This window comes from Ceratotherium simum, chromosome 5 (genome assembly GCF_057802395.1).
Source record: "Ceratotherium simum simum isolate JZ-2026a chromosome 5, ASM5780239v1, whole genome shotgun sequence".
NCBI lineage: Eukaryota > Metazoa > Chordata > Mammalia > Perissodactyla > Rhinocerotidae > Ceratotherium > Ceratotherium simum.
Window position 1 is genome coordinate 36525818 of NC_141904.1, and position 11993 is coordinate 36537810.

At 43.0% G+C, this 11993-nt stretch overlaps 1 protein-coding gene across 3 annotated transcripts in view; it reads left to right on the top strand.

Annotated features, from left to right (window-relative positions):
* CMTM7 (CKLF like MARVEL transmembrane domain containing 7) overlaps positions 1–11776 on the top strand; it is a 54083-nt gene extending 42307 nt beyond the window's left edge. Inside the window, exons 3-5 of one of the 3 annotated variants that reach the window (XM_087430672.1) lie at positions 6282–6380; positions 9331–9412; positions 11166–11776. In XM_087430672.1, the coding sequence (XP_087286798.1) occupies positions 6282–6380; positions 9331–9412; positions 11166–11179 (195 nt within the window). In that variant the 3' untranslated portion in view covers positions 11180–11776. Of the gene's footprint in view, positions 1–6281; positions 6381–9330; positions 9413–9465; positions 10389–11165 lie in introns of those variants that run through there. The other 2 variants (XM_087430673.1, XM_087430671.1) reach the window with 2 other exon arrangements.
* Positions 11777–11993: the final 217 nt, after the last annotated feature.

Sequence of the window (11993 nt, forward strand, 5' to 3'; positions counted from 1 at the left end):
GGCGCTGAGACCCAACGGAGTCCTTCCTGTCTGCCCAGCCCAACTCTTTCATCATCCTTTGCTGTTTCAGCCCTGAATTTCCCTGTTTGGTGGACATCTCTGCCTGATGTGCCACTGCTTTCTAAAACTCACCTTCCAGCTACAAGAAGGCTGTGCCTCTCGCCTCAATCTTTATTTTCTCAAGTGACTGAAAATGGTCTGTGTGTGTGTGAGTTGGGAGGAGGAACATGGAAGGAAGAAGCTGACAAAGTGATGGGTGTTTACACTGTTGTGAGTATTGAATAGTAAGATTTGTCAGCTAAAATAGACTGGCAGAGTCTGAGGAAAGATTTCAGAAGTTGTCGGGGTTTTTTCTTCCCACTACATTATTTTTTAAAACAGCTTTATTGATATATAGTTCACATGCCATACAATTACCCTTTGAAGTATACAATTCAGTGGATTTCAGTACATTCCCAGAGTTGCGTAACCATCACTACAGTCAATTTTAGAACATTTTTATCACCTCAGAAAGAAACCCCTTACCCTTTAGCTATCACCTCCTACCTCTCATCCCCTCCAGCCCTGAGCAACCACTAATCTGCTTTCTGTGTCTATAAATTTTCCCGTTCTGGACACTTCATGTAAATGGAATCATACATGTGGTCTTCTGTGACTGGCTTCTTTCACTTAGCAGAGTGTTTTCATGGTTTATCTGTGTTGTAGAATGTATCAGTACTTCATTTCTTTTTATAGCCAAGTAATAGTTCGTTGAAAGGATGTACCACATTTTGTTTACTTATCCATCGTTGATGGACACTTGGGTTGTTTCTACCTTTTGGCTATTATGAATAATGCTGCTATGGACATGCATGTACAAGTTTTTTGTGTGGACATGTTTTCATTTCACTTGGGAATATACTTAAGAGTGGAATTACTGGGTCACATGGTAACTATGTTTAACTGAGGAACTGCCAGACTGTTTTCCAAAGTGACTGCAGCATTTTACATTCCCGTCAGCAGTGTATGAGGGTTCCAGTTTCTCCATGTCCTTGTCAACACTTGTTGTTTTCTGACTTTCTGTTTTAGTCATTCTAGTGAGTGTAAAGTGGTATCTCCTGGTTTTGATTTGCATTTCTCTGATGACTAATGATGTCAGTCATCTTTTCACATGCTTTTTGGCCATTGGTCTATTTTCTCTGGAGAAATGTCTATTCAGATCCTTTGCCCATTTTTGATTAGGTTGTCTTTATTATTGAGTTGTAAGAGTTCTTTGTATATTCTGGTTGAAAGTCCCTTATCAGATATATAATTTGAAGATATTTTCTCCCATTCTGTTGGTTGATTTCCACTTTCTTGATTGTGTCCATTAAAGCACAAGTTTTTAATTTTGATGAAATCTCATTTATCTATTTTTCTTTTGTTGCTCATATTTTTGGTATAATATCTAAAAAGCCATTGCCAAATCCAAGATCATGAAGATTTACCTCTATGTTTTCTTCTAAGAGTTTTGTAGTTTTAGCTCTTACATTTAGGTGTTTGATCTATTTTGAGTTAATTTTTGCATATAGTGTCAGGTAAGGATTCAACTTTATTCTTTTGCATGTGAATATCCAGTTGTCCCAGCACCATCTGTTGGGAAGACTTTTCTTTCCCCATTGAATTGTCTTGGCACTCTTGTTGAAAATTTGTTGACATGGATTTATTTCTGGACTCTAAATTCTGTTGCATTGATCTTACCACACACTATCCTGATTACTGTCAATTTGTAGTAAGTTTTGAAACTAGAAAGTATGAGTCTTCCCATTTGTTCTCCTTTTTTAGGATTGTTTTGGATTTTTGCAATTCCGTGTGAATTTTAGAATCAGCTTTTCAGTTTCTATAAAGAAGTCAGCTGAGGTTCTAATAGGGATTGCACTGAATCTGTAGACCAATATGGAGATTATTGCCATCTTAACAATATTAAGTCTTATGATCATAAACATGGGAGGTTTTCTCATTTATTTAGGTCTTTAATTTCTTTCAACAACGTTTTGTAGCATTCAGACTATAAATTTTGCACTTTTTTGTTACATTTTTTTGTATCTTATTTTTTTTTAATGCTACTTCGAATGTAATTATTTTCTTAATTTTGTTTTTGGATTGTTCATTGCAAGTGGATAGAAGTATAGTTGGTTTTTGTATATTGATCTTGTATCCTCAACCTTGCTGAATTTATTTATTAGATCTAACAGATTTTTAATGAATTCCTTAGGATTTTCTATGTAGAAGATGATGCCATCTGTGAATAGAGATGGTTTTACATTCTTTTCCAATCTGGATGCCGTTTATTTCATTTTCTTGCCTTATTGTAAGAAATTAGTTGAACATTGAATTGAAGTGGGAAAAGCAGACGTCATTATCTTGTTCTTGATCTTAAAAGGAAAGAATTCCATCTTTCATCATTAAATGTGGTATTAGCTGTAGGTTTTTTGTAGATGCCATTTATCAGATTGAAGAAGTTGCCTTCTAGTCCTACTTTGTTGAGTGTTTTTATCATGAAAGAGTGTTAGATTTTATCAAATGCTTTTTCTTTGTCTACTGAGATAATCATGTGGGTTTTCCCCCCAATATTCTATTATAATATGGTGTATTAAGTTGATTTTCATATGTGGAACCAATCTTGCATTCCTGGGATAAATTCTGTTTGGTCATGGTGTATAATTCAGTTTATATGTAGCTGGATTTGGTTTGCTAGTATTTTGTTGAGGTTTTTTGCATTTGTATTCATAAGAGATGTTGTTGGTCTAAAGTTTTCGTCTTATGTCTTTGTCTGGTTTTGTTATCAGGGTAATAGTGGCCTCAGAATAATTTGGGAAGTGTTCACTCCTCTTCTGTTTTTTAGAAGGGTTTGTAAAGAATTGGAATTAATTCTTCTTTAGGTGTTTGGTAGAATCCACAGTGAAGCCATCTGGGCCTGGGCTTTTCCTATGAGTAATTTTTTTATTATTAATTCAAACTCTACTTGTTATAGATCTATTCAGATTGTTTATTTCTGCTGGAGTGATTTCAGGTAGTATGTCTTTCTAGGAATATGTCCATTTCATCTAAGTTATCTAATTTATTGGCATATAATTGTTCATAGTATTCCTTTAAAATCTTTTTATTTCTGTAAGATCAGTAGTGATGTCCCCTCTTTCATTTCTGTTTTTGGTCATTTGAATCTTTTCTCTCTTTTTTTTCTCCATCAGTCTAGCTAAAGTCTTGCCTATTCTGTTGATCTTTTCAAAGAACCAGCTGTTGATTCCATTGATTTTTTTAAACTCGATTGTTTTTCTGTTCTCTATATTGTTAATTTCTACTGCAGTCTTTATTTCCTTCTTTCTTCTTGCTTTAGGTTTAATTTGCTCTTCTTTTTCCAGTATCTTAAGGTAAAGGTTAGGTTATTAATTTGAAGCTTTTTTTTTTTCCTTTTTTGGTGAGGAAGATCAGCCCTGAGCTAACATCCGATGCCAATCCTCCTGTTTTTACTGAGGAACACTGGCTCTGGGCTAACATCCGTGTCCATCTTCCTCTACTTTATATGGGACGCCGACACGGCATGGCTTGACAAGTGGTGCGTCGGTGCGCACTCGGCATCTGAACCCTCTGGCTGCCAAAGCGGAGCATGCACACTTAGCTGCTATGCCACCAGGCTGGCCCTGAAACTTTTTTTCTTTTTTAATATAGGCATTTACGGCTATAAATTTCTCTCTGAGCACTGCTTTAGTTGCATCCCATAATTTTGGTATATTGTGTCTTCATTTTTGTTCATCTCCAAGTATTTCCTAATTTCCCTTGTGATTTCTTCTTTGACCCAGTAGTTAGTTAGGAATGTGTTGTTTAATTTCTACGTATTTGTGAGTTTCCCAGATATTTTTCTGCTATTAATTTCTGATTTCATTTCACTGTAGTTGGAGAACATACTTCATATTATTTCAGTCCTTTTACATTTATTGAGGTTTGTTTTATGGTTTAGCATATGGTCTGTCCTGGAGAATGTTTTATGTGTATTTGAGAAGAAGTATATTCTACTCTTATTGGGTATTGTGTTTTATAGATGTCTGTTAGGTCTACTTGTTATATAGTATTGTTTGAGTCTTCTGTTTCCTTGCTGATCTTCTCGAGACCTAGTTGTTCTGTACATAATTGAAAGTGGGGTATTGAACTATTATTCACTCTATTAGGTGCATACATGTTTATATTTGTTATATCTTCCTGATGGATTGACCTTGTCATCATTATAATATATCCTTGTTTATCACTGGTAACATTTGTGTTTTAAAATCTATTTTGTCTGGTGCCAGTATAGCTACTCAAGGTTCCTTTGAGTTGCTATTTGAATGACATATCATTTCCACCCTTCTACTTTCAGTCTGTTGTTATCTTTGAAAATAAAATGTGTCTCCTGTAGACAGCATATAGTTGAATCTTTTTTATCCAATCTGACAAGGTCTGCTTTTTTTTTTTTTTTTAATTTTTTTTTTATAATTTTATTTATTTATTTATTTTCCCCCCAAAACCCCAGTAGATAGTTGTATGTCATAGCTGCACATCCTTCTAGTTGCTATGTGGGACGCAGCCTTAGCATGGCCGGAGAAGTGGTGCGTTGGTGCGTGCCCGGGATCCGAACCCAGGCTGCCAGCAGCGGAGTGCGCGCACTTAACCGCTAAGCCACGGGGCCGGCCCAAGGTCTGCTTCTTGATTGGATTGTTTTAAGCATTCACATTTAACATTATTCCCACTGTGTTATTTTGAGGGAAATTTCTTTTTGTGTTCCTAACTTACAAGGCCCCTTTCAAAGTTATGGCTTTGTGCTTCTTTTGCTTCTTTCTGCTTCTTTCGAGAACAAGCTCCTGTGGGCTTCCTGATGCTGATAAAGAACAAGCAAAGGAAAGAATAAGAGCTGGGGGATGAGATTGAGGGTGGGCTGAAAGGGGAGTGAATGTTGGAAGGATAAGCGCAGCCACACATTTTTGGCTGAGGACTATTTAGGTGCCTTCCATTTAGGGCTCTCTCAAGTCAGTTTTCCTATCCCATGTCATATTTCCCTTTCTTTGTGAGTGAGAATCTTGGAAGTAGGGAACTTCCAGTTACTAATCTGCTCTTTAGTCAAAATCTCTGTGGTCTACCTTGTGATATTCCTTTCCAGTCACTAAGGGAGAAATCAGGGTCTTTGATTTTGTACGGCTTTGAGAGGAGTTGCAGCTTAAAAGTGGAATGCTTTTCCAAAATTTAATCGCTGCCTACCCTAATGGGAAGAACTTCATAAAGGAATAATTTCTGAATTCTCATTGAAGACAACTGAAAATGGATACACTCTGGATTCAGAGTGAGTACTGTCTATCAATGGCTCTAAGTCCCAGGCCTCCTCTGATCCAATGTTTAATGGGGAGGAGGAAGAATGAGATGGAAACATTATCATGCTGCTGAATGACAGAGGTCCAGCCTCATCCAGGGCCTGCAAAGATACCATTTTAATCATGGAGAGTGAATGGGGTGGAAATGGATGGCCCTGTGGACCAAAGGGAGAAGCAAAGGCAGAGTCAGCCCTGCCAGTAGACCCATCAGCAGTGCTTGGCCTGAGGGCACACTTCTGGAGAGACGAGAAGAGGGAAGACAAAATGAGGACAAAACCGGGAGGACTTAGGAGTGAGAAAGCCAGATCCCACCACACACCCACAAGCGCTTCACAGAAGGGCCGCTGACCTCATCCTAGGCTCTGACTCCGAGTCTGAGGGGGCTGAGCACCTCTCAAGTCCACACCTAAAGCTGTTCACAGAATGGGCAGACACTCCGGGCAGCCACCAAAGCCAGCACATTGTTAGCCCAGAACTTTCTCTGAAGCAGAAGCAAACGGCACACATCTCTTTAAGGGGCTTTGCTTGTCAGAGCTGGAGCTTCCTTTAAATTCTCCAGCCTGGGAGTTGGAAGAAGCTTGTTTGCTTTTTAGTAGCTCTGGCTGGAGGTCAAGGTACTGTCTACAAATTGATCCCAGGAGTGGAGCAGTCCTTAGTGAATATCTCTCCTCATACGAGAAGCGTCCTTTCTCCTTGTCCCCTTCTCTTCCTGCCTGCGTGGCATCTTTTGTGCCTTTCTTGGCCTCATCCTGGCCTACCTTCCGCGTTTGTTGCCTGTGAGCTGTGCTGTTCTGTCGGGGTGTTACAGGGAGAAGAGGAAGTGTTGCCCTCTCCCCTTCTGTTCATCTCTTCTGATGCCTGGTTACCTCTAAGAACCAGGAGTGGACCTCCCTACCCACTGCTTTGCTTTGTTTTTGCCCCCAGGAACTTCTGCACTATTTAATCGGTACCCTGCTCCTCCTCATCGCCTCCATCGTGGCAGCCTCCAAGAGTTACAGCCAGAGTGGACTGGTAGCCGGAGCGGTGAGGATGTTCTCGGGGAGCCTCCAGGAATTAATTCATGTTTTGAATGTTTCGAATGCTCATTTTCTTCCTGACCAGGGCAGCGAAGGGATTGTTTTCTGGGGCCTTTCTTTCACAGAATCAGTACCCACCTTGATCCAGCCAGCTGTGGTCTCTAAAGAGCCTTAAACTTGGGCCCACAGTGGAGGGTCTCAGAAGGTGGATCATCAGGGCTGTCGGCAAACTCACACAGCCCCAGCAGCCCAGGCTGCTCTCTCTTAGAACCACTCCTTAAATCAGGGGGCAAGTAGGTTTTAATTCACATGCCCGTTCTGGTCATTTGCTCGTGGCTGCCTCAGCCCTTTGCAGGGAGAGATTCTGAGGCCTCTCTTGGGCCCCGGGGGAACAGTACTGTGATCCGTTAGTGATATCTGCTGAGTCCTAACTTTGCCCTTCCTGATTTCTAACAGTATTCAGGCCAGGAAATAACACTCATCAACCTTTCAAAGGTGAAAATTGATCCATCTGATGGGCTGAATAGAAGTAGCATGGAAATGTATAAAAATACAATGGTGTGGGAGCTACATACGTTTATCACACACGTACACACATGTATCCATATGTATATATACCTTATTTTAAAAAGATTTATAGATTCCTGTTATCTGATTTCTGATTTAGTTGTTTACAGTTTGGTGGCCTATGTGGATTTGCTGATGAGCAGGCAAGATTTTTAAAATGAGTTTTAAGAAAAGCTTTCTGTGTGACAGTCACTCTTTCATTTACACATGTTACCAAAATTCTCCAGACTTTGGGCCAAGAGTGGGTCAGTGCCTGGAATTCCACTGAGGGCCAGAGTCTGCTCTCAGCATGGGGCAGACGGTCTCTGCAGAGGGGCAGCCAAACATCTGAACACTCATGCCCCTTAAGCGCCTCCCACAGCCCACCCTCCCATCCCAGCCCCCTCATCCCCAACCCCGACCCCTGTGCTGTCTCTGAGGAGAGGGGTGGTTGCCACCTGCCCAATACAGGCAAGTGGATGAGCACAGAGGAAATTGGTGCTCACTGTGTTTCAGGACCACATGGGGAGATTCCCACTGGGTTTTATGATTCAGGTTGCACGTGACGGTGTTAGCCCTGGAATCTCAATAAACTCCATATATCATACACTGTCTCTGTGCCTAGGGCCAAGCCTGGGCCATGGGGGAGCCAGAAGAAATAAAAAGATATGGTTCTTGCTTGGGAGGAGGGCGTGATCTAGTAGGAGTTGAGGCCAAGGCACGTGAAACAATTAGCAAACAAGGCATTGTCGTCCAGAATAGCATTGTATAGTGACATCATAAACTGTTCAATTATGCAGAGCAGACAGTTGGAGAGCGGGATGGCATATAATGTGCTAATTGTGCAGAACAGACAATGAGAGGCCAGGACAGGCTCTAATAGGCTAATTATGTGGTGCAGACAATTGGTACAAAAGGAGCCAAGGAAACGGATCTGGGAAAAGGGGAGGTGGGTGTGCGCTGGTCGGGCAGCCGCTATGTAAACCAGCAGCCAGGCTTGAAAAGAAAACCAAACCTGGAAAATCCTGCCCTTTGTCTGGCTACTCCCAGGCCGTTCCTACTGGCGGTCAGCTGATGGTGGGCCTGCACTAGCAGCGGCAGAGGAGCCTGAGGCCTTTGGAGAGTCTGAGAAGGCCCCGGGGGCCACAGTAGAGCAGAGCACGGACTCTGGAGCCAGACCCCCTGGGCTCAAACCCCACATCTGGCCCTTGCTGGCTCTGTGGCCCTGGCCAAAGTAGTTGACCTCCTGCCCCTCCGTTTCTTCAGCTGTAAAACAGGGAGGAAGGGGGGCTAAGACCAGCGCCCGCCTGGCCGAGTTGTGGGGGTTACAGGAATCAGTGCACCTAGAGGGCTTAGAACACTGGCGGGGATGTAGTGAGTGCCCAACAGATCCTAGCTGCTGCAGCTGCCAGTGTCGCTCACAAGTTAGAAAAATGGCGGCAGGCTTTGAAGTTCCAGACAAAGACCCCAGAGTACGGTCATGTGCCACATAACATTTCAATTGACAATGGACCACACGGACGACGGTGGTCCCATAAGATTAGCACCGTACAGCCTAGGTGTGTAGTAGGCTACACCATCTAGGCTTGTGTGAGTACACTCGGTGATGTTTGCACAACCACCTAATTGCCTAAAGACATATTTCTCAGAACGTGTCCCCTTCGTGGGACCGTGCCCACATACAGCGTGATGGCACGTGCCTGCTTCTTGCCTGACCACTTGATGAGCCTCACGTGAGGCCCCCTTCCTCTCCAGGCGCCCTGTTCCTCGTCTACAGATGAGGAGGTTCGCCTGGACTAGGTCCTCACGCTTGAGCTCCAGGTGGACCCTCAGAAAGAACGGAGCTCTGCCTGAACTTATTTCAGTCTAATATTATTTAAATATGTGCAAACATAGGACCAGACAGCAAGGCTTCAGCTTCTGGCTCTAACACAGCTATAACGCCAGACAGAGGAGAAAGCCATTATGAATGAAATGCGAACAATACTGCCACACCAGTAAAATCGATCTGAACATTAAAAATTTGAACATTTTTAAAACCCAAATTAAAATTTACAATTCTGTCTTTTTTATTAGCCCAGGATAAAGTCTGTGGCTCAGCCCCAGCTCAGTTGTAAACATAAACCTGAACGTGGGCACTGAAGTTGCCTAGAGTGAGATGAGCTGAGGGGTGGACACCCAGAGGCTTGTCTGCTGGGCCTGACCTGGGCCCCAGCAGGGGGACCCGAGGCTGGTGGATGGGTCTCATTTCTGTGCCTGAGTGAGGATGAAGTGTTTGGGTCAGATGATTCCCCAAGCTTCCTCCTGCTACAGTTGGTGCAGGGAACAGGCACAGAGATGAGAAACAGAAAGGACTGCCCAAGTGATTGGCCCTTAGCCTGGGAACTTCCTCTCCTCTCTCTCCTGTGTAGATCTTCGGTTTCATAGCCAGCTTCCTCTGCTTGGCGAGCATATGGCTGTCCTACAAGATCTCGTGTGTGACCCAGTCAACAGGTGAGTTCTGGTTGTCTGAACATAGATGATCTCTGAAAGTTCTCTCTGCTCAGGAGCAGGAGGATGGCCTGTGTTGGAGTTCAACAATCCGGAATGACCCAGCTACAGAGGAGGCCGTGAGAGCACAGGGGCCCAGGAGGAGAGACGGAACCCGAGAACCTCTGCTCTCATCCTCGTCTCCACCATGCCCAGGGACACCTTAACATTTCAGCCTCTGATGGCAGAGCGTTTTCTTATAAGTTTCCTAAAGAGAAAGTAAAATGTAGAGCCTTTAGAAAACACAAATAAGAGCCACCGCGCTCCGCTGCTGGTGGCCCGGGTTCGGATCCCGGGCGCGCACTGACGCACCGCTTCTCCGGCCATGCTGAGGCCGCGTCCCACATACAGCAACTAGAAGGATGTGCAGCTATGACATACAACTATCTACTGGGGCTTTGGGGGGAAAAAATAAATAAAATTATAGAAAACACAAATAAGAAAAAAAAATTTTTAAACAAAAACCGTCTGTCATCACACTACCCAGAAATAGCACCTGCTGGCTGTGTATCCTTCCAGTATTTCCTCTCTGTGAATATAGATAGATATAGATGTGGCTTTTATTAAAAGGATCAGACTATGTGAGTTATTTTGTAACCTCTTTCTCTTCTACTTAACCACCTACCAGATAGTTTCCCCTTGTTGTTAGGTCTTCTTCTCCATCATTCTTAATGGCTTCATGGTGTCGCACTGACTCCATGGCACGTCTGTGCCATAGTTTACTCGTCTCTTATTTGGGGACAGTACATTTTTGTTTTTAATTCTTTGCTACTAAACAGTGCTATAATGAACATCCTTATAAATATATCCCTATACATATACCTAATATTTTTTATCTTTAGGATAAATTCCTAGAAGTAGAATTGCTGAAAGCTTGAACCAGCTGTTTTAATTAATCCACTTCTTTCTTTGATCTAGCACTTCCTTTCTTTGTCTTTTTCTTTTTTAAAAACACATTAAAAATATCAAAGCATGTATATTATGTTGTCTGAGTTGCAGAAGGGTGGTCACAGCAGAGCTTTAATGTCCTTCTAGTAGTCACTGGCAAAAAGTTAACAGGATGCTGAGTGAAAGGAGCCATCCACAAAAGACCACATGCTGTAGGATTTCATTTATATGAAATGTCCAGAATAGACAGATCCGTAGAGACAGAAAGTAGGTTAGTGGTTGCTTAGGCCTGGGGGGAGGTGGGATACAGGAGTGACTGCTGATGGGTATGGGGTTTCTTTTGAGTTGATGAAAATTTTCTAAAATTGTGGTGATGGTTGTACAATTATATGAATATACTGAAAACCGTGGAGTTGTACACTTTAAATGGGTGAATTGTATGGTATGTGAATTTTATCTCAGTAAAGCTGTTTAAGAAAGAAAATGATGAAAAAGTAGAGAATATAAAAAAATGTCTAAAGGTGATAAATCTATAAATATTGGTATAAATATATTACTTAAAATTATGGAGGAATCACCAAAAGAAACAGCTGAAGGAGTTCAAGTCCCTCTGAGGATTAAGTGTGGGGCGGGGAGGAATGGGAACAGGAATCCCCTCTGCACCATTTAATTTTTTTCTTTTTTAGAAATGTATTTAAAAAGAATAAAATAATTCTAATGAGAGCTGGTGCTGGGCGGAGGAAGGAAGTGCACAAGCAGAACGTGGCTTGGCCTTCTGGTGTGTGGCTTCTGGGTGGGCCCTGCCTGACTTTGCTATTTCCTTCCCAAGAGGTAACCGCCTGACGACACCGCAGCCCCTGGGCCCCGTGGGAGGCTCTGCAGAGCGCGTGGCCCAACAGAAGGAGGATCAGGGGGCCAGTGACCCCAGGAAAGACCTCTGAACCTGTGTTCCTGTGCCAAAGTCCTGCTCAGGTTGTGGGCCTTCACCTTCCTCCTGAGCTCCGGACCTGGTCCGAGCCTCTGTCTCCAGTCTTCCTTGGAGAACATTCCTCCCCATCTGGGAAAGAAAAGCAGCCTCCAGGGAAATCTGGTCTCTCCCTCCTGCTTTTAGAACCACCTCAGGGACTGATGACCCCACTTAACAACAAGGGAGCGGTTTCTGAGTACTCCTGCATAAAACTGCTTCTACTTCACATTCCTCAGGGGAGCGAAGCTGTCTGAAGTCCTCTTATAAAAACAAAGCCGCCACCTAATTTATCTAGCCTGGAATTCTGGTCTTGAAGATGCCCTCTTCCTTAAAGTGAGGCATGCCTGTAGAAGCGCTATGTGGTCAGCCTGTCCCCAAAAGGGAAACCTCATGTCTCCTTTGCCTGTGTCTGCCTCCGTTACCATTGTGTATGTGTTTATGTGTTTTTAAATAAAATATTGACTTGGCCCATTGCAGAAGGATTCCGTATTAAACTAGAAGAAGGCTGTAAAATCAGGAGTGAAGGGAAGGGGCCCATGAGGCTCGTGGGCAAGCACTTGAGGCCACCTGGGGGCCCACCGGGTTTGTGTGCGCCACTGGAGGTGAGAAGAGTAAAGGATGCAGAAGATACTGGCCTCTCAAGATTTGCATATTTTCAAAGTAAAATGATATTAAGAGTGGAAGCCAGTG